At 37.4% G+C, this 22,766-nt stretch overlaps 1 protein-coding gene across 1 annotated transcript; it reads left to right on the top strand.

The window, feature by feature from the left end:
* The first annotated feature begins 501 nt into the window (after positions 1–501).
* Positions 502–20,633, top strand: BIRC2 (baculoviral IAP repeat containing 2). Its single transcript, XM_082659461.1, has 9 exons — positions 502–981; positions 2,207–4,364; positions 4,460–4,559; positions 9,030–9,108; positions 9,672–9,720; positions 15,556–15,798; positions 18,807–19,061; positions 19,801–19,842; positions 19,923–20,633. The coding sequence occupies exons 2-9, from the start codon at positions 3,464–3,466 to the stop codon at positions 20,114–20,116; spliced, it is 1,863 nt and encodes a 620-aa protein (XP_082515587.1). The 5' UTR covers positions 502–981; positions 2,207–3,463; the 3' UTR covers positions 20,117–20,633.
* The last annotated feature ends 2,133 nt before the right edge of the window (positions 20,634–22,766 follow it).

Here is a 22,766-nt window from a genome sequence, read left to right as displayed (position 1 = left end):
GTTAAACATGTCATTGATACAGGGCTCCTCTGTGGTTCACGTATGATTTATATATACACACGTATATGAATGTATACACTCCATCCTAGTCACATTCAGGAAAAAAAAAGGGGGAGTGAAGCCTGGCCTGAAGCACCGAACCGTTGCTAGTGATGAGCTTCTGAAATTAGGACACTTTCGTCAGTGCATTCGCCTCCAGAACAGAAAAACAAAAGTTTAAAAATAAAAGATACAGTGGTTGATTATAAAATAGATATACTCCCCAAAAGACTATAAAATCAAAGCTTCAAAATTAATCCTCTGATGCTGTTCTGCTTTCCAACACTCGTCTTTTTTCCATTTTCACGGCCAGCTGTTTAAGATTGACATCACAAAGCTGCTGAGGAAAACGGTTACAACCGTTCACTTAACCGAAGCCGAAACGCCGCCGGGTTGACTCCGCCCCCGGACGACGCGGTCACCCACGCCGAGGGGAGGCCCCACTAGAGGAATCCGGCTGGGGCTAGACCCCAACCGGGTGACGCGGGGGAGACGCTCACCGCCCGCGCTGGGGCGTTTCCGCAGGGCTTCCCGCGATTCAAAATCTACGGCTCACGCTTCGCCACGTCCCCCTCAGGAGAATGTCAGGAACGGCGAGGGAAGGAAACGTCAAAAGTGCTCACGCGGCGAAATTAAAGGTTGGAACACCGAGGGGACGCCCGGCCCCGCCGCCCCCGCGGGCTAACAGACTGCGTACGGCCTAGCGCCCGCTTCGGGCCACTCTTCGCCTGCAGACGCCCCGGCGCCCTCGCGCGGCATGACGCGATCCCGGCCGGCGCGCTGTCGTCACTGTGCGTCGGCGTGGGCCCTGCGCGGGCGGGGGGCTTTGTGAGCACCGGAGCCGAGCCGTCCGGCTTCTTATTCTGTCGGCGTAGCAGCTCTCGGGGCTGTGGCGGATCCAGACTGCCGCGCCGTTCCCGCGTTTGCTACGCCGGCCCAGCGGTGAGTGCAGCTCCTTCCGGGCCCCGGCCGCGCGAGGCGGGTAGGGGCGCTCGGGCCGTGGGGGCCCGCTTCCCGGAGGCTGCAGTTGGGTGAGGGAAGACAGGGCCGGGAGCCGAGGCCGGGGGTCGCAGTGAGCTCTCTGTTCTCTTCACTCTCGCCGAGGCTGTTTAATTCGGAAGCTCCAGGTCCAAGACTGCCGAAAATAATTTTTTTTCAATTGACCTGTTTGCAAGTCTGCTCTGGCCGCCGCCCACTTCTCCGGCCCTTGGACTCTGACCAAGATGTTCGTCAAGTTTTTGCAGGGTTTTAAACTTAACCCTCGGTATTCCTTTGTTTAGTATGTTCAAACGGAGACAGTTGTGTGGCGGCAGATTCCCTGTATCAGATAGTTGCAACCGCGCTCTGCCGCTTTAGTGGTCTATTGTGTATTGTGAGAAATAGCTCTGGGAAATTAATAGGTAAATTCCATAGTTTCTCTTATTTTCCCTTGCAGTTTGTCTCCCGCCTTCAACCCCCAAAGCCACAGTTTGCCTAAAGAGGGCAAATCCACTGTACGGTGCTTGTAGATAAAAATCTGTAGAGATAGGACACCAAGTTCTGGTGTAACGAAAGCATTCATGCAAGTAGTCACATTCCCAAGGCCAGTGTTTCACAAGCCATTACTGTATATTGTTTTCAAGTTGTTTTCTGTGGTTGTTGCTTTGGAATTGTGAGGGCATTGTAGAGTTGTAGGGTTTTATGGGTGGATTCCTGATGCATTTACTCTCACTGGTCAGTTTGCCTAGTCCTGGAGAGACTTGACATTAAAAAATAACTTTACAGTCTATTATGCCATCTAAATAACTGCTGCACTGTTGCTGATGGGTGCAGTCTCTTTCACCACTAGTCCCCCTTTGCCTGTAGCAAACTGCCAGAGATATTATCCTTAAACTATTAAAAGTTGTCACCAGAAGAGGGGAGGAGACCAAGGCCAAAATATGTTTCTGTGTCCATCTGTCTTCAAAGTTGTGCATTAAAAAAAGTATTCTTAGTGCTACGGGGAGTATATTGCATTTATTTTGATTAAAAACTTTTCTAATTAGTTTTGTTGACAAATAGCTGGAATGAAGCTGTATTATCTAAAGTGTAAATCACTTTTAGAATTTACTGAATAAATTGAAAAGAATATAAATTGTATTCATCGTGAAAATAGTTTTCTAAAATAGCGTTTGTTTTTTCTTTTCAGATATACAGCCCTGAAGAGTCTACTTTTTCCCCCTCATTTTTTCCCCTGCAGTAATAAATCCTATTATGGAGACTCAGAAACTTTATAAAGGGATATAGTTTGAATTCTGTGGAGTGTAATTTTGTGTATGAATTATACTTTTAAAATATGAAGGGTTTTCAGAAAGAAGGCTAGTAGAGTTAATTACTGGTTTATTATGCATGAGCAGTAATTTTGTTGGTAATACAGTACCTTAGGCATTTGTGATAACACTAGAAAGGACAAGCTGTATCTTGATAAATTGATTTACCTTTAATTACAAAATGAATGATATTATAGATGCATGATTCTTAAATGAAAGACAAGTTATTTAATATTTTTGTAAGAAGTTTCAGCTGTGGAAATTTTATGGTTAACTAGTTTATGGAGAAAATACCTTCATTTGATCAAGTATACTAAAGTGGTAGGCAAAGTTAGGAAGAAAGACAACATAATAATGATGCTGCAGGAAATGGAAACAAATACAGACAATATTTAACAAAGAAGAGTTAGCAGTTTGTGAGTTTTAAGCAAAATTCATTTCATTTGACACTGTACGCAGTATAACTGGTTTAGGTTCAACAACACTTGTAGGTGTTGACATCTCCAAAAGTTGTTAGCTGAAGCTAGTTTAACCTTCTTAAGTAAATACTATGATGATAAACTTTGTGAAATTGGCCTTTAGATAATGTGACCATATGAAAACTTTAATTCTTCTTGTTTACTAGAATAAAAGAAAATTAAAAAAAAATGTTAAAGTGCTCATAGGGAAAGAAGCCCGCATATAGTTTTTTCCTCTTGTAGCATAGTCATTAATTGGCTTGATATCCCGGCTTTGTAGCTTGTAACCGAAAGCAAATTAAAGGCATAATTTAGGTATTCTATCCTTGTTTAGAATTTTTGGAATATAAACCTCCTTGAAAAGTCAAGGAGTCTTAGCATATTTTTGGAGGTGTGTCAACTTCTTTCAGGCTATTAGGTCAGTATTACGCCAAATAACGAGCAAATAACATTTGAGTTAATATAATCCCAGAAAGTATTAAATAGTATCTTCGTAATTTAGGAGAGATATTCATCCTACCTGAGTATCAACTCAGGTATAAATCCAGTAAAGAAGGTGTAGTGAATTTTCCATAAGTAGGGGCCTATCATTTGATTCTTTTTTATGGAAAAAATCTAATGTGAAGGGAAGAGAATTGTCATGTGAAGGGTTTTAGCAGTCAAAAAGTAAAATGACTCATGCACAAAACTACCTCCCAAAGACTTTTCCCAGATCCCTTGTATCAAAAAATTAAGAGTATGATGGAAGATAGCACGATCTTGTCAAATTGGACAATCGTCAACAAACAAAAAATGAAATATGACTTTTCATGTGAACTCTACCGAATGTCTACATATTCAACTTTCCCCGTTGGTGTTCCTGTCTCAGAAAGGAGTCTTGCTCGTGCTGGTTTTTATTACACTGGTGTGAATGACAAAGTCAAATGCTTTTGTTGTGGCCTGATGCTGGATAACTGGAAACAAGGAGACAATCCTATTGAAAAGCATAAACAACTGTATCCTAGCTGTAGCTTTATTCAGAATCTAGTTTCTGTTACTAGTCTGGAATCCACCTCTAAAAATGTTTCCTCTTCAATGAGAAACAATTTTACACATTCATCATTACCTACTTTGGAACATAGTAGCTCGTTCAGTGGTTCTTATTCCAACCTTTCACCAAACCCTGTTAATTCTAGAGCAGTTGAAGACTTTTCCCCAATGAGGACTAACCCCTACAGTTATGCCATGAGTACTGAAGAAGCGAGATTTCTTACTTACCAGATGTGGCCATTAACCTTTTTGTCACCATCAGAATTGGCAAGAGCTGGCTTTTATTATATAGGACCTGGAGATAGAGTAGCCTGCTTTGCCTGTGGTGGGACTCTAAGTAACTGGGAACCAAAGGATGATGCTGTGTCAGAACACCGGAGACATTTCCCCAACTGTCCATTTTTGGAAAATTCTCTGGAAACGCTGAGGTTTAGCATTTCAAATTTGAGCATGCAGACACATGCAGCTCGACTGAGAACATTTATGTACTGGCCTTCAACTGTACCAGTTCAGCCTGAGCAGCTTGCAAGTGCTGGTTTCTATTATGTGGGTAAGAAAATGTATAGCTATACATTTTATCTAGTTCATTTTGATTTATATATTAGGACACGTATGTATTCAGTTTTATTATTGTGTTTTCTTTAGGTCGCAATGATGATGTCAAATGCTTTTGTTGTGATGGTGGCTTAAGGTGTTGGGAATCTGGAGATGACCCATGGGTTGAACACGCCAAGTGGTTTCCAAGGTAATTGTTTTGAAAGGTATTTCTACACAAATTCTGTGCTTAAAAGGAGTAGGCATACTTGAATGATTAAGTTTACATTTCAATATAACAAAGCTTCTTTATACCATTAGGGAATTAACCTTTTTAAAACACCAAATTGTAACATTAATTGTTTTGGTACAAAATGTTGTAGAATGTTGTATGATTTCTTTTGTAAGCCATGTATTCAGGATATAATTTAACTTATTCTTGATGAGTCACTTACAGTTATGGCCATACGTTTCATTTATGTTTTCCATTTTGCTTTAAAGAAGACTTAAGTATTATAAAAATATGTAAAATAGAACGAAAAGGAGATAAGTAAGAAAAAGATAAGAAGGAAAAAGGAAAATAAGGGGCATGAAATGGATCTAGGAAAAGGATAAATACAAAAATGCATATAATAAAAGCTGATTGTACAATCAGTATTAAGTCTGATTATAATTGTAAATTATTTTTTCTCTGTACAATTTTATCTTGTCAAGGGAGATATGTCAAATATCTCCCTTTAGTCACTCTGTTTCTCCCACTATGTCCTATTTTTTACTATAGCCTAGAAAGAATTTAGAGGCAGTGCTGTTGATGGAAATAGAATTAGAAATTAATTCTGTCTTTGTTACTGAGTAGCTGTGTGAACTTGGACAAGTCATGTGACACCTTTGATCCTTTCCTCATTTGTAAAATGAGGGAGTTGAAATAGATAATATGGTCTTTTAAAAAAATTGTAAAATGTACCTAACATAAAATTTGCCATTTTAACCATTTTTAAGTATACAGTTCTATGACATTAAGTACATTCACATTATTCCTCATTCATTACCACCATCTATTTCCAGACTTTTTTAAAATCTTCCCAGACTGAATCTTGTACTCATTTCATTAATTCCTCATCCCTCCGTCCCTGCAGCCCCTAGCAACCACCATTCTGCTTTCTGTCTCTATGAATTCGACCATGCTAGGTACTTTATATAAAAGTGGAATCACATCATGTAGGTAATGTTTTGACTGGTGAGTGCCTTTCACAATAATGAGGAATCTCTTGAACCTCTTTAATATTCATAATGTATCAAGATAAATTGTGACTTTTTAATTCTCAAAAGTGATACATATTTTGTTTACTTTAAATTATTATTGTAGGAAAAAAGCATGTTCCATTGTCAGAATTGTATTTTCTTTTCTTTTTATATTTTTGGCCCCACCACATGGCTTGCGGGATCTTAGTTCCCCAGCCAGGGTTGGAACCCAGGCCACAGCAGTGGAAGGGCCGAGTCCTAACCACTGGTCCACCAGAGAATTCCTGATTGTCAGAATTTTAAGTGATTTGATTGTGCTTGGCTCTATGAGAGTATGTACATATAATTTGAAATTTAATACTGTATTAAAAAGACAGAAACAGCTTTCCAATTCCAGTGTTTCAGTTGCTACATTTTGTCCTTTATAAAACAAAACCAAACAAAATCTTAGTTTACTTCTGTAATTTGTGTTTTGTTTTAGATGGTTAAGTAAGGGAAAAGGCCAGTGGTGCTTTTTGTAAGCAACAGATTTCAATTGTGGATAATCTTTAATCTCAGAAAATGAAAAACCAAAGTGGATGATCATTATCACTGTATTTTAACACAATTTATTCATTAATTAAATATTTATATGCCTACTGGATACTGTTTTTATTTTTTCCCTCTTAACATTTTTAGTAATAATCATTTGGAAGAAGAGGTAATAGGGTTTACATTTCTATATACAAAGGAATTTCTGTTTTTCATCAGTATTGGTATTTACACAACAGTGTGGAATCAAATAAAAAACCAAGCCAAAGCAAAAGAAAGAAGAACCAAATTAAAGTGAAAGGCAAAAATTGTGGTACCATTGCATATGAGGTTGAAAATGAAATGAATAGGCAGACAAATGCAGATTTTGCAGCAGACCAGGAAGAATACTGGGTTTCATTTCGATTGAGCATGATAATTCATGACAGTAACAGCATTGTCTGAAGGCAAGAGTCCTAGGAATAAGTAGTTGAAAGTAATGATGGGAAATCAGACATCATCATGAGGATCTTTTTTTCCTTTCTAATATCTTTTTTTTAAATTGAAATATGTGACACAATATTATATTAGTTTGAGGTGTACTACATGGTGATTTGATATTTGCATACATTATGAAATTGTTACCATGATAAGCCTAGTAACCATGTGTCCCCATACAGAGTTATTGCAATATTATGACCATATTCTTTATGCTGTATATTACATCCCCATGGCTTATTTATTTTATAACTCAGGTTTGTACCTGTTAATCCCTTTCACCTATTTCCCTATATCCCCCTGATCACTATTTTAGATGCTGGGAATATATCAGTGAATAAGACAGACAAAAATCTCTGTCCTCATAGAATTTATTGGAGAAGGGGGAAATGCGGGGCAGCCAATGTTCATTATACTTCCTGTCTTTAGTCGTTATGAATATAAGTTAGTCAGTCCCAGGATGAAAATACTTTAGAACTATATTAAGATCATGAACAATGAAAAGCTGTATTCTCTGCATGATGAACTTGAGTCTTGAGCATGCTTACATGATCTCTACTAAATCTAACCATTTACCAGTTGAAGGACATTTGGGGCAATAATGAATAAAGGCACTCTAAACATTAGTAAACCTTTGTGAACATATGTTTTTGTTTTGCTTAGGTAAATGTTGTACTTAGGAGTGGGATTAGTGGGTTGGATGGCAAGTTTTGTTTTCTATTGTAACTTTAGAAGGAACTGCCAAATCGTTTTCTGAAGTGGCTGTACCATTTTAAATTCCCACCAGGAATGTATGATACCTCTAAGAATTCCAGATTCTTAATGACACACGGTATTGTCAGTCTTTTTGATTTTAACCATTCTAATTGATGTGTAGTGGTATTTCACTGTGATTTTAATTAGCATTTCCTTAATGATTAATGATGGTGAGCTTCTTATTTGCCATCTATATACAGTTGTCCCTCAGTATCAGTGGGGGATTGGTTCCAGGACACTCCCAGGGATTCCCCTCAAGAAACCAAAATTCATGGATGCTCAAGTCCCTCATATGACATAGTACAGTCAGCCCTCTGTATCTGTGGGTTCTTCATCCTTGGAACTGTATTTTCTTTGATGAAGTGTCTCTTTTAAATTTTTTTTTTTTTCATTACTAAGTTCCGAGACTTTTCAATATATTCTGGATACAAGTCCTATATCAGATGTCTTTTGCAGCGTTTCAGTCTGTGGCTTGTCTTTCCTTTTCTTATTAGTGTATTTGATGAGCAGAAGTTTTTAATTTTGAAGATGTCAGTTTATCAATTTTATCTTTTATGGATTGTGCTGTTGGTCTCTTAGCTAAAAAATCTTTACCTAACCTAAGGACAGAAAGATTTTCTCCTAGGGTTTCCCTGGTGGTGCAGTGGATAAGAGTCTGCCTGCCAGTGCAGGCGACACAGGTTCAATCCCTGGTCCAGGAAGATCCCACATGCATGAGCAGCTACGCCTATGTGCCACAACTACTGAGCCTGTGCTCTAGAGCCCGTGAGCCGCAACTACTGAAGTCCCGTGCCTAGAGCCCATGCTCCGCAACAAGAGAAGCCACTGCAGTGAGAAGCTCGTGCACCGCAACGAAGAGTAGCTCCGGCTTGCCGCAACTAGAGAAAGCCCGCATGCAGCAACGAAGACCCAACACAGCCAAAAATAAATAAATAAAATAAAAATTAGAGGAAAAAGAAAAGATTTTCTCCTGTGTTTTCTTCTAGAAGTTAAATTGACAGGTTTTGTATTTAGGCATATGATTCATTTTTAGTTTGTTTTTGTGTATACTATGGACATAAATCAAGGCTTGTTTTTTGCATATTTTATCAAGTTGTCTAGCACCGTTTGTTGAAAAAACAAAAGGGAAGAAACAGAAACATGTTATATGAACTTCCTGGAACACCATTGAGAAATTCTAGTAGTTTGAAAGCAAGTATTTGGGAAACACTGTCACATGTATAGATGAAAATACTTGATTCTCTATTTTTTAGAGAGAGGGTTTGTGTTAAGTATAATGGTAGAGTGGACAATGGAGATAGATTAGCAGATATTTTGTGAAAGATCACATTTTAGGAATAGCAAATTAAAGTTTCTGCTATGTTAAGTCCCCAAAGTAAATTATCTAGAACAGTATTTTTCAAGCCTTAGCTTGTTCTCCTTTGAGATCCAGACCTTTTTATTGTTGTGATTGTATTAATGCAATCAAACAAAATATCACAATGCATCAATGCATAGTAAGAATTTGTAATATTGTATGAGAGTTTTGTTCCTGTTAGATGTGTATATGTACTAGGTTGTGATGTAAAATGTTTGTACTTTGGGATACAATCAAATAATCTGAAAGCCACTTTTCTAGAGTAATCAGATTATATTTTTATAAAAGAACTTAAAAATTTTTCCTCTTACGTTTTAGGTGTGAGTTCTTGATACGCATGAAAGGGCGGGAGTTTGTTGATGAGATTCAAGCTAGGTATCCTCATCTTCTTGAACAGGTAAATATGTTTTTATAATTGGCAACATTGAGTTCTCCTAGATAATAATTACAAATATGATTAGAAGTGACAATTACATCTGTTTTCTCAATTATAGTTACATGTTTTGTGTCCATCTTAATGGACATGTTTGTTCAGGGGCTTTTAAAAAATGACTCTTTTTTCCTTCTTTTGAAAAATCACTCAACCTGCCACTGTACAAATTTGTGGTGGGGTTGGAGAAGAGCTTTAGTGTCTCCTCCGTATTTTTGAGAAAAACAAAATAACTTGTTAGCAGTTTGGAGTCTCTGAGAGTGATTCAGCTGAAATACGACTTTCTAAGTGGGATGAGAAACCATTAATACTTTTTCCTGTTTTCTTGAAACTAGAGAAATACTTGAATTCTAATTTGGAATTGGGTGATGTATAAGGAAATGTTTTATGATGATTAAAGTAAAACATAGCAAATTGAAGTATGTTTTCAAAAGCGTGTATACAGTAATTAAGATAAACTTAATGTTGCTATGTTCAGGTTGTTTGAGATTTCTGATTTTATCTATTATTTTTTTTCTACTGTTTCATAGCTATTGTCAACTTCAGATACTCCTGGAGATGAAAATGCTGATCCACCAAGTATGTATGAAAATATTCCAAATATAGGATAGGATTTTTTTGTCAGAATATTAAGAATGAAAGTATGTAAACAAAGGACTTCTGAGGTCATAGAAAAAAGTGCTAGAAAGTTAATAAATATTATGTATCTACTAAGATTCATGACATTTTTAGAGGATTCTTGGAAGTATTCTAGTTTTTGTTCTTAAAGTGCTGACATTCTCACTGGAGAGACAAGACAAGTGCAAAAGAAAAACAACTTCAGGGAATACCAAATGAGAAGAGCAAATAATAAGCCCTCCAAAGAGGAAATGTTTGTATAAGCTAGCATGTTTGGAAAGACCCAGTTCACATGGTTTGAAAATTGGGCTAGATATTAGGTATTTGCCAGGTATGTAGTAGTTTAGTGCAAGGATAGGAAATATGTCTTCTGGTTATAATTTTTTTTTTTTTTTTTTTTTTGCGGTACGCGGGCCTCTCACCGCTGTGGCCTCTCCCGTCGCGGAGCACAGGCTCCGGACGCGCAGGCTCAGCGGCCATGGCTCACAGGCGCAGCCGCTCCACGGCATGTGGGATCTTCCCGGACCGGGGCACGAACCCACGTCCCCTGCATTGGCAGGCGGACTCTCAACCACTGCGCCACCAGGGAAGCCCTTCTGGTTATAATTTAATTTTAGCCACATCTGGCATTTAGTGTATAGTGTTATTCAGGTCTCCTTTTTCCTTATTAACTTTCTGTCTGGATGATCTAGCCAGTCTTGAAAGTGGGATATTGAAGTCCCCTACTATTATTGTATTGCTCTCTATTTCTTCCTTTAGTTATGTTAATATTTGCTTTAAATGTTTAGATGCTTCAATGTTTATTGCATATAAATTTACAATTGTTTTGTGTACTTTTTGTTTTGTTTTGTTTTGTGTACTTTTAATGAGTTGACCCCTTCATCACTACATACAGTGATCTTTGTCTCTTGTCACTGATTTTGACTGAAAGTCTATTTTATTTTATGTTAGTATAACCATTCCTCATTACTTTTGATTACCATTTGCATAGAACACCTTTTATATCTTTTCATTTTCAACCTTTCTGTGTCCTTAAAGCTAAAATGATTCTTTTATAGGCAGCATACTGTTGGATCTAGTGGGTTTTTTTAATCCATTCAGCCATTCTGTGTCTTTTGATTGGAGAATTTAGTACATTTACATTTAAAATAATTATTGCTATTGTAATTATTGATATATAAGGACTTTTTATTATGATTTTATTAATTGTTTTCTGACTTTTTTTAGTTCCTTCGTTCATTTCTTCCTCTTTTGCTCTCTTCCTTTCTGATTTATTTTCTGTAGTAGTGTGCTTTAATTTCTCTGTTGTATTTTCTGTATGTACTATAGGTTTTTTCTTTGTGTTTACCATGAAGCTTATGTAAAATATCTTAGATACAATAGTCTATTTTAAGCTGATAACAACTTACCTTCATTTACAAAAACTCTACAGTTTTACTTCTTCTCACCCCATGTTTTACACTATTGATGTCATACATTTTATATTCTGCATCCAGTAACAAGTTAATATAGTTATAGTTAATAATATTATTGTTTTGTGTTTTTTATTTTTATGTTTTTTCTATAAATATTTCTTTTTTCTTTTAATTTTTATTGGAGTATAGTTGGTTTACAATGTTGTGTTAGTTTCAGGTGTACAGCATAGTGATTCAGTTATACATATACATATATTCGTTCTTTTTCAGATTCTTTTCCCATATAGGTTATTGTAGAATATTGAGTAGAGTTTCCTCTGTAAGTCCTTTTTGGTAATCTATTTTATATATAGTTATGTGTGTATGTTAATCCCAAGCTCCTAATTTATCCCTTCCCCCCACATTTCCCTTTTGGTAACCATAAGTTTGTTTCTGAAATCTGTGAGTCTGTTGCGTTTTGTAAATAAGTTCATTAAATCAGTTTTTAAAAAATTAGATTCCATATATGAGTGATACCATATGATATTTGTTTTTCTCTGACTTCTCTTAGTATGATAATCTCTAGGTCTATCTATGTTGCTGCAAATGGCATTATTTCGTTCTTTTTTATGGCTAATATTTCATTGTATATATGTACCACATTTTCTTTATCCATTTCTCTATCAGTGGATGTTTGGGTTGCTTCCATGTCTTGGCTATTGTAAACAGTGCTGCAGTGAACATTGGGGTGCATGTTTCTTTCCAAATTATGCTTTTCTCCAGATATATGCCCAGGAGTGGGATTACTGGATCTTATGGTAGTTCTGTTTTTTAGTTTTTTAAGAAACTTCCATACTATTCTCCATAGTGGTTATACCAATGTACATTTCCCACCAACAGCATAGGAGGGTTCCCTCTTCTCTACACCCTCTCCAGTGTTTATTGTTTGTAGACTTTGATAATGGCCATTCTGACTGGTGTGAGGTGATACCTCACTGTAGTTTTGATTTACATTTCTCTGATAATTAGTGATGATGAGCATCTTTTTATGTGCTTTTTGGCCATCTGTATGTCTTCTTTGGAGAAATGTCTATTTAGATCTTCTGCACATTTTTTGATTGAGTTGTGTTTTTTTTGACATAGAGCTGCATGTGCTGTTTGTATATTTTGGGAAGTAAGCTCTTGTCGGTCGCATCATTTGCAAATATTTTCTCCCATTCTGTGAGTTGTCTTTTCATTTTGTTTATGGTTTCTTTTGCTGTGCAAAATATATTGTTGTTTTTTAACTTATGCTAGAGATACAGTATAGGGTGTTATGAATTTGACTACATATTTACCTTTACCAGTAAGTTTTATTTCATGTTGTTACTTAGCATCTCTTCATTTTAACTTGAAATCACTTTAGTATTTCTTCTAAGGCAGGTTTAGTGTTGATGAACTCCCTCAACGTCTGCTTGTCTGGAATGTTTTTATCTCTCCTTCATTTCTGAAGGACAGTTTTGCCAGTGTTCTTGGTTGGCATTTTTTTTTTCTTTTAGCACTTTGATATATTAAGTCATTCTCTCCTGGCCTTCAAGGTTTCTGCAGAGAAATGTGCTGATAGCCTTAGGGGGTTCCTTTGTATATGACGAGTCATTTTTTTCTTGCTGCTTTCAAAATGGTTTCTCTGTCTTTTAATATTTTGACTATAATGTGTCTTGGAGTAATCTTTGGGCTGATCTTACTTGAGGTTCCTTGAGCTTACTGTTTGTGGATATCCATATCTCTCCCAAGATTTAGGAGCTAAAGTTTTCAGCTATTATTTCTTTAAGCTTTCTTCCCTTTTTTCTGTCTTCTGGGATTCCCATGATTTGACTGTTTATTCATTTGGTTGTGTCCTATAATTCATGTAGGCTTCCTTCACTCTTTCATTCTCTTTTCCTTTTGTTCCTATAACTGGCTAATTTCAAATGATCTCCATTTGAGTTCTCTGATTCTTTCTTCTGCATTAGCAAGTCTGTTGTTGAAGTTCTCTATTGATGTTTTTCAGTTCTGTCCTGGTATTCTTCAGCTCCAGGTTTTCTGCTTGATTCTTTTTTGTGGTTTCTGTTTCTTGATTAAACTTCTGATTTTGTTCATGCATTGTTATCTTCATTTCATTTAGTTGTTTATCTTTGTTCTCTTGAATTTTGTTGAGTTTTTTTAAGGTGACTCTATTGAGTTCATTGTCAGGCAAATCATAGATCTTCATTTCTTTGGGGTCAGTTCTGGATCTTTATTGGTTTCTTGTGATGGTGTCATATGTGCCTGATTTGTATGATATTTATATGTAGCCTTGCCTTGGTGTCTGTGTATTTGAGGGAGCAAACGCTGCTTGCAGTCTTTATTGACTGGTTTTGGCAGGTAAAGACCTTCTGCTTTCAGTCTTGATGGATACTGAGCTGTTTCTGGGTTTGTAGCTGGGACCATGGTCAGGGATTCAGGTGCCTGGTACAGGCCAGTCTTCTCAAAATGGCTCTCCTTGGTCTTGGAATACACTTGGGTTTCATAATCTTATACCTAAATCCCAAAGCCTCCCACAAAAGGCACTTTTGTCCTTGGATGGATTCTAAAATGTTGTTGCGTGGGGTACAAGTTGGGGGCAACTTAACCGGCAATCTTGCTATCATAGTTTCCTGCATCCTTCTTAAGGTATGTTCCTCACTTGGCTTCCTGGACACCACATTCTTTTTTGTTTTGTTTTGTTTTTTTTCGGTACGCAGGCCTCTCGCTGTTGTGGCCTCTCCCGTTGCGGAGCACAGGTTCCGGACGCGCAGGCTCACGGGCCCAGCCGCTCTGCGGCATGTGGGATCTTCCCGGACCAGGGCACGAACCCATATCTCTTGCATTGGCAGGCGGACTCTCAACCACTGTGCCACCAGGGAAGCCCTGTACACCACATTCTTGGTTTTCCCCTATTTCCCTGGTTGATCATGAACAATTTCCTTTGGTGGTTACTCCTTTTTCAAACCTCTAAATGATGGAGTACCTCTCAACATTCAACCCAAATGTATTTCTCCATTTCCTGAGCTGCCGACTGTTTAACTACCTGTTTAAATCTCTACTTGTTTATACTGGGTGTCTCAGAGTTAATATAACCAAAGCAAACATTTTCTCCCTGTCCTTCATCCTTCAAATTTGCTCTTTCTCTGGTCTTCCCAACTCAGTTAATGGCACTCACTTCCTAAGGTCAAAAGTTGACTTAAGTTAGACATCATCCCTGATTCCTCCTTTTACTTGGTATATTTAATCTGTTAGAAGTCCTTCCATCTCTGCCTTTATAATATGTCCCAAATCTTACCACTTCTCTCCATCTCCACCACTATTAGCCTGATTCAAGCTGCCATGAGTGCCATAACGTCATTTTATGACTTTTTGTCATAAAATCCTAACAGGGCTCCCTGATTCCATTTTACCTCATTAAAATTTATCACAGAGCTGCCAGAATCATCTTTTGAAAAAACAAATCAGGTTTTATCAGTACCCTACTTAAAACCCTCCTAGAATATTGTAGCAAACTTAGAATAAAATATAAATTCCTCAAAAGGCTCTACATCATCTAGGCATCACCCTCATCTCTGACTTTGCATCACCTTTTTGTTTCTTGAATATATCAAGCTTTTCTCTTGACTTGAGGCTTTTATACTTGCTGTTCTCTTTGCCTGAAAGACTTCTTTCAGATATTCTCATAGCTCCCTCCTTATCTTTCAGGTGTTTGTTCTGGCGTGTTCTCTCTTCAGACAGGGTTTCCACATATGTTTGAGCAAGGGAGCACATGCACATTGTATATTTATTTTTATTATAAAACAGTTTTCCAGCAGGTGGCAGTAAAGTGTCTTGAAGAATTATGTCATTTTGTAATTTTCACAGAAGTGCCATATTGGCTAACATTGACCCTGTTCTCAGAAAATGCTTCTCTGATCACACTCATCTATCCCCCTTTCTAGGTCTTGTCCATCCTTTAAGTTCAAACTCTAATGCCATCTTTTCCATGAAGTTTTTGTTGATTTCCCCCACTTTTCTAGCTGAATTAAGTAATTTTTCACTTCTAAATTTGTGTAGCATCTCAGTTTCCAAAATTGACTGTACATCAGAATCATTTGAGGAATATTTAGAATATTCCTATGCCCCATCCCGAAGAGTCTCTAATTAAGTAGATCTAGGATGTGGGAAGTGGTATTTTTTAAAAGTACAGCCTATTACTACACTCTCATTTGATGCTTATCAGGTTCAAACGTTTGTTGGAGTTATAGGTAGTTGGTGTATATAGCTCATCTCCCTTACCAGGATATAATCTGTACTAGAGTAAAGACTGTATCATAGTCATTATGCTCTGTATTTTTATATTTATGGAATTTATACAAATACATGTCTTTTAAACTAGTTGTTCATTTTGGACCTGGAGAAAGTTCTTCAGATGATGCAGTCATCATGAATACACCAGTGGTTAAAGCTGCCTTGGAAATGGGCTTTAGTAGAAGCCTGGTAAAGCAGACAATTCAGAGTAAAATCCTAACAACTGGAGAGAATTACAGAACAGTTAATGATATTGTGTCAGCACTTCTTAATGCTGAAGATGAAAAAAGAGAAGAAGAGAAGGAAAGACAAACTGAAGAAACAGCATCAGGTATTTGGGAATGTTAGTCACCTGCGTTACTTCCATTGAGGGCTCATAGGACTGTCTCACATGTTGCAGGACAGTGAGCATCCCCGTCTGTCCACTAACTGCTGGTGACAGCCACCAGTCATTTCCAGCCTCACATCCCCTTCACTGTGGGTAATGTATCACCCTAGTCGAGAAGCACTGACTACAGTTGTTTTTGTTTTTGTTTTTTTGAATGCTTATTTTCCAAGAAGATTGCTGATTTATGCTAATCAGAGGATTTTAGCATAATTCCTTTCTTGAGCTATATTGCATTTCTTCCTCATACATTAACAAATTTAAACTATTTTGAAAAAGCAAGATTTTATAGTTGGGTGCCTGTCTTGTTTCTACTTTTTTTTTTTTTTTTAAGTTCCTTCAAATCATATTCTTAACATGGTGTTTGACTGTCTAATCCTTGCTTAAGTGATCCTTATGCAAAAAATAGAACCCATGATGAAATCCTAGGCTTTGATGAGAAGCACCTGCCCAGTCCAAAGATAGTAGAGAACTGATTTTGGTATTCATCCAGTTTTATGTTAAGCCTCAGACTCCCAAAACAAGTCTTTTGAGTAATCATTCCTTTAATAAATGTTAATTGAGGATGAGCACCTGTGCCAAATAATGTGCTTGCTATTCATGGTGCTTGCTTTCAAGGAGCTTATAGACTAGCTGTGGAAACTAGTATGCAGAAGATAGGGTTAAAGGACCAGCAGAGGTGAAGGTTGCATATATAGTGTAAATTGGGGCATTTGGGTTGGAAGACACTTTCTCAGTTTAAGCTTTTAAGTAATGTTAGGAATAGTTTGAGAACCTCATTGTTTGGCCATGTTACACAGTGTTTGAAGTCTGATTTCTAGTTGAGACAGGTTTGTGTTTAAACCCTGGCTCTGTCAGTTACCAGGTTGGCAATTAACTTAACCAGACCTCAGTTTTTCTCATCTGTAAAATGGGGATGATAACAGTACCAATTGCATGGAGCAGCTATAGGAATCAAATGAGATGTTACAAGTAAAACAGTTTAGCACAGTGCCTAGAACATCAAAAAAAAATTTTAAGTAGATTTATTTGGGAAATGGGAAGGGCTTCGTGAAAGAAAGGGCCTGAGGAAAGTGAAAAGATTTTAAGATTGTTAACCAGTAATAAAACACAGGTTAAATGAAATCACTCTAATAAAACTGGTCACCATAGTTTTGTGACTTTCTTATACTTCGTAAGGTTCAACGAATAGTCTTAAATTATGGATTTTTTGTTGTTTGTTTTGTTTTGTTTTTGGCCAAGTGGCATGTGGGATCTTAGTTTCCTGACCAGGGATCGAACCACGCCCCCTGCAGTGGAAGTGCAGAATCTTAACCACTGGACTGCCAGCGAAGTCCCTTGAATTATGGATTTGAAATTGTTTCTTAATAAGCAAACAAGTCAGAAAAGGAATAGGGAGGAAGATCATTGAGACACCTGACTACATCTAGACTAGAATGGGAAGTAAGCAAAGCCAGGAGACAACTCTTGTGTTAGTAGTTGGGAATGACATGGAGATTGAAGAACAGATGTTAGTAGTGAGGTGAATTAGTAAGGTAGAAGGATATAAGTTGTGGTCAGAGAAGGGAATTCCATAATTTTGAGATGAATAGAGCGTTTGACTTCTAGAAAGAAGTAAAAGGTGAAGGAAATGGTCTTTTTTTTTCCCGGAACTTTACAATAGACTTCTTTTTTATTTCTCATTAAACTTGTAAATATGGAAATGTACTTTTTTTTTTTAAGGTTGAAAGCAGGCAATTAAATATTATGGTCAACAGAAGAGGAACTTTTTGAAAAATACTGTAGGAATTTATGCCCATATTCCATAAATGTAGGAAATTTAACAATGGATTTCGTGCTTTTTAAAAAAGATTAGGCTTGATTCACACGGAGTCTTTTTTAATTGCTATAAACCTAGACCTTTATTATTTTTTATTTTATTTTTGTCTGCGGTACGCGGGCCTCTCCCTGCTGTGGCCTCTCCCACTGCAGTGCACAGGCTCTGGACACGCAATCTCAGCGGCCATGGCTCACGGGCCTAGCCGCTTCACGACATGTGGGATCTTCCCGGAACAGGGCACAAACCCGTGTCCCCTGCATCAGCAGGCGGACTCTCAACCACTGCGCCACCAGGGAAGCCCAAACCTAGACCTTTATAAGACAATATTGGTAGCTAATTATGTGCCAGATATTGTGATAAGTACTTCACATGTATCTCATTTAATCCTTACAACTCTTTGAGAAAGGTACTATTATTATCTGCATTTTACAGATGAGGAAACTGAGGTGTATGGAGGTTAGGGCACATAGCTAGTAAGTGGCTAAGCCAGTGTGGAGCTCTAGGTCTGTCCTAACTCTACAGCTCAAACTCTTCAACACTGCTTACTGCTTCTTAAACATGGAGTTGAAGACACTAATCTAGGAGACCTGATTCTATAACTGATTCTTTCTGTGACCTTGGATAGGTCACAGTTAATGATATTGTGAGTCTGTCTCTCCCTATCTGAAAATGAGAAGCAGTCATACCTGCCTTGTTTAATTGATAGGATCTTTTTATCAAAGGAGACAATCATATGAAAATGCTCATAAAAGTAAAGTGATATAATGCAAAGAGAAGTCAGTAGTAATTCCATGGGGGCAAAGTACAGAGATTGCAAATTTATACTGCCCTCTAAAATTCTCTGCTTACTCTCAGCAGGATAAAGCAGGGTTCTAAGACAGGTAAATATATAGACTTTAATAAGTTAAAAAAACAGAGACCATGTGTGTACTTATATATAATATGCCTTAGCTAAATCTTCTGAAAGTTTTCCAAGTGACAGACATTAAACTGCAGAGGAGTAATTTTGTCCTTCTTTTTCCAGCTCCTATTTATTTAGTGTCTGAATTGTTCATAGGGTTGATTGTTAGTATATGAGTGTAGTTGGAGCAGTTTATAATCTAATGGATTTTTCTTTCTTTTTTCTAACATGAAGATGATTTGTCCTTGATTCGGAGGAATAGAATGGCTCTCTTTCAACAGTTGACATGTGTGCTTCCTATCCTGGATAATCTTTTAAAGGCCAATGTAATTAACAAACAGGAACATGATATTATTAAACAAAAAACACAGATACCTTTGCAAGCAAGAGAACTGATTGATACCATTTTAGTTAAAGGAAATGGTGCTGCCAACATCTTCAAGAACTGTCTTCAAGAAATTGACTCTACATTATATAAGAACTTATTTGGTGAGTTTGTTGGTAAAGTTATTTTAGAAATTCTTGGGATTATGTTCATCTTTGTGTTTGACAAACAAAACGAATCCAATTAGCAAACTATACATTTAACTTGTTCTAAAAAGTGAAGTCTTTTATTACCCAAGTAGCATGGCTAAATAATTTCTGATGATAAATAGCTAGAATCTGTGTTGTTCAGGATATAGTAGGTGAAAAATAATAGGTAGTAGATGAAGCAGTCTTGTATTTGGTAGAGTGATGCCTTAAAAAATTTTTTTTTAATTGAGATATAGTTGATTTACAATATTATATAAGTTCCAGTTGTACAGCACAGTGATTCAAAATTTTTGTAGATTATACTCTGTTTATAGTCATTATAAAATATTGGCTATATTCCCTGTGCTGTACCATAAATCCTTGTAGCTTGTTTATTTTATACATAGTAGTTTGAACCCCTTAGTCTCCCTATCCTTATCTTCCCCTCAACTTCCCTCTCCCCACTGGTAACCACTAGTTTGTTCCTTATATCTTTGTCTTTATCTTATTTGTTATATTCACTAGTTTTATTTTTTAGATTCCACATACAAGTGATAAAATAGAGTATATGTCTTTCTCTGTCTTATTTCACTAAGCACAATACACTCCAGGTCCATCCATGTTGTTGCACATGATAAAATTTCATTTTTTTATTAAAAAAATATTTTTAATGAGTTATTAGAGTGATATTTTTGTTATGTTTTTCTTTCTTCAGTGGAAAAGAATATGAAGTATATTCCAACAGAAGATGTTTCAGGTAAAACAAAATTAAGACTTAGGACCAACATGAAATATTACCCTTTCATTTTTTTTAATGGAAGTTTCTGTTGTTACTAGGTCTGTCACTGGAAGAACAATTGAGAAGGTTGCAAGAAGAAAGAACTTGTAAAGTGTGTATGGACAAAGAAGTTTCTATTGTATTCATTCCTTGTGGTCATCTGGTAGTATGCCAGGAATGTGCCCCTTCTCTAAGAAAATGCCCTATTTGCAGGGGTATAATTAAGGGTACTGTTCGTACATTTCTCTCATAAAAGAAAAATAGGCTATATGTTGCCTACATATAAAAGTATTTAAAATACTGTTTGAACATTTGAAGCTATCTGAAGTAAAAAAGGAATTATTCGTTCTTTAATTAGTAACATTTTTGTTCTACTCTGCTTTCTTTGGTACTAGTAATCTTGTTTCCAAAAGAATACCATATATAATATTTAATCTTAACCTCTGTTTATATGAAAGGTAAGATTTATGTTTGAGCTATATTACTGTACATGTATGAACACAGGAGGAGTTAAAGGAGCAATCTTAATGCTATTATGTATCATTTTAGGAGTGACTAGGTTTGGTATTCTTTCTGAAAGCTTTGAGTACTACTTTAGAATGTAGTTGAAAGAAATGGAAACCAGGAGCTCTGGAGTTTATCACAGTTATATTGCCAAATTCTCATTGGTGTTTTTTCAGTTGTGTTGTAAAATAAGGATTTTTCTCTTACAGGTAAAAAAGCTTTTCCCTAATTTGTGAGAAACATCTTAATAAAGGTCTTTAAAAAGACTACATCATCGATTTTTTTCCTCTGATTTAAAAAGTAATTTCCGTAAGCCTTCACAGGGTTATATAAGGATGAGATAATGTACATAAGCATAGTATCTGTCACATTGTAAGCACTTCAGATGCTAGTTATTAAGTTAAAAAATTGAATTCATGAAACATTACCATGAAGTGTTTTTTTAATAGTAATGGGATTTATGAGAATTTCCTTTAGATGGTTAATATCTGTCTAGTTGCTTTGTATATTATAGATATTATTTGAATTAAAAATCCATATCAAAAATTATTAACAAATAGAATTATGTAAATCTTCATTGGAATTTAAAAAAATAGTTTAATCATTTTGTTGTTGAGTAAGTGTTGGTGGGATGAGGAGGTGGAATACAGGCAATGGTAAGTATCTTTTTTTGGGTCCAGTCATATTTGACCTTTCCCAGGTCTGGGTCTATGGCAGACATCTGAGGCCAGGTGGAAAGGAGGTCTAATATTAAAAACTCTTCTTATCCTAAAACTCCTTTAGATCCCTTTAAATAGAGAATATAGTAGGAAGAAAGAAAATTTATCCTTTTTTTTTTTTTTCCCCCCACAGAGCATAGGTGCTCTTTAATGACGGTTAAATAAAAATAGGCAGGAGTTCTATAGAAAACAGTATCCATAAGGCCCTGGCATGCATCCCAAGGGCCATGGGGGGGGGTCCTGTGCCACCCTGGCCGCAGCATGGCCCCTTTCTTCTGTGACTTGTGGGACGCTCACCACTTTTGGCCTGGGCCTGGGTCCCCAGAAAGCCCGAATCCTCTGCTGGGCAGAGAGCTGCCCTGCAGGCTCCACGAAACTTCCATGGGCCCAGGCCTGGCCTTATAAGAAGTCTGAGGCTCTGTGTCTGTTAGGGAGCTGCAGCAAGTTTTCCATGATGCAGGAGAGGTCCTGGCTGATGGGGGTGTGTGTGGCAAAGCCAGGAGCAGGTGTGCTTGTGAGAGTCTGGGGCCCACCAGCTGGACTCTTGCTTTGTTTCCATCCTGATGTGTTGATGCATTTATTTAAGTCCAAATGCATATGTCTTGGTGCAAGACCTTATGTCAGTGAGAGAAAGTTTCTCCCTGCCATCATAGAGGGAATCAAATCATTTTTGACACTGGTATTTAATAAAACCTATATTGAGGATTCACTGTGTACCAGGCACAGGGCTACTAGATTCTTTTAATAATTAAGGTGTGTTGTTAGCTGAATTGTGTCCCCCAAATTTGTATGTTAAAGTCCTAATCCTGAGTATCCCAAAATGTGACTGTATTTCAAGATTGGGCATTTAAAGAGGTAATTAAGGTAAAATGAGACCATGTGAGCCCTAATCCAGTACTGTATGACTGGTATCCTTATAAGAAGAGATTAGGGCACAGACACACCCAGGCAGTGGACCATGTGAAGATACCTGAGGAAGATGGTCATCAGCAAGCCAAGGTAAGGACTTCCCTGGTGGCACAGTGGTTAAGAATCCGCCTGCTAATGCAGGGGATATGGGTTCGATCCCTGGTCTGGGAGCATCCCACATGCTGCAGAGCAACTAAGCCTGTGCACCACAACTACTGAGCCTGCACTCTAGAGCCAGCGAGCCCCGACTACTGAGCCTGCGTGCCACGACTACTGAAGCCCGCGCACCTAGAGCCGTCTGTGCTCTGCAATGAGAAGCCACCACGAGAAGCCCATGCACTGCATTGAAGAGTGGCCCCCGTTTGCGGCAACTAGAGAAAGCCTGCACACAGCAACGAAGACCCAACATAGCCAAAAATAAAAATAATTAATTAATTTTAAAAAAATCTTGGGAAAAAAAAAAGCCAAGGTAAAAAAGCTTCAAAAGAAACCACGTCTTCCAACATCTTGATTTCAGACTTCCAGCCTCCAGAACTCTGAAAAAATAAATTTCTGTCGTTTAAGCCACCCAGACTTAGTACTTTGAATGGCAGCCCTAGCAAACTAATACAAGGTGCTAAATAATTCAAAGCACGTTAGCTATAATCCTTTTGTTTGGCTGTACCCTGCAGGCCTGCAAGCCCTTTACTTGCCCCACCTGTAGACAAAGACCGAAGAAAAAGCCCAAAGTCAGTGACAGAGACATCAACGGTTTAATGCAGGGGTCCCCAA

Source organism: Grampus griseus (genome assembly GCF_964374135.1).
Source record: "Grampus griseus genome assembly, chromosome: 8".
In the NCBI taxonomy this organism is placed as follows: domain Eukaryota; kingdom Metazoa; phylum Chordata; class Mammalia; order Artiodactyla; family Delphinidae; genus Grampus; species Grampus griseus.
The sequence above is the reverse complement of the archived record's forward strand: the minus strand, read 5'-3'. Positions and strand labels throughout refer to the sequence as shown.

What these genes read in the sequence shown, in the direction of transcription:
- BIRC2 (XM_082659461.1), top strand. Translation starts at nt 3,464, where the DNA reads ATGCACAAAACTACCTCCCAAAGACTTTTCCCAGATCCCTTGTATCAA. An exon ending in ATCCTCATCTTCTTGAACAG is followed by an intron (nt 9,109 to 9,671) that starts GTAAATATGTTT and finishes ACTGTTTCATAG; the next exon opens with CTATTGTCAACTTCAGATAC. An exon ending in TGAAAATGCTGATCCACCAA is followed by an intron (nt 9,721 to 15,555) that starts GTATGTATGAAA and finishes CTTTTAAACTAG; the next exon opens with TTGTTCATTTTGGACCTGGA.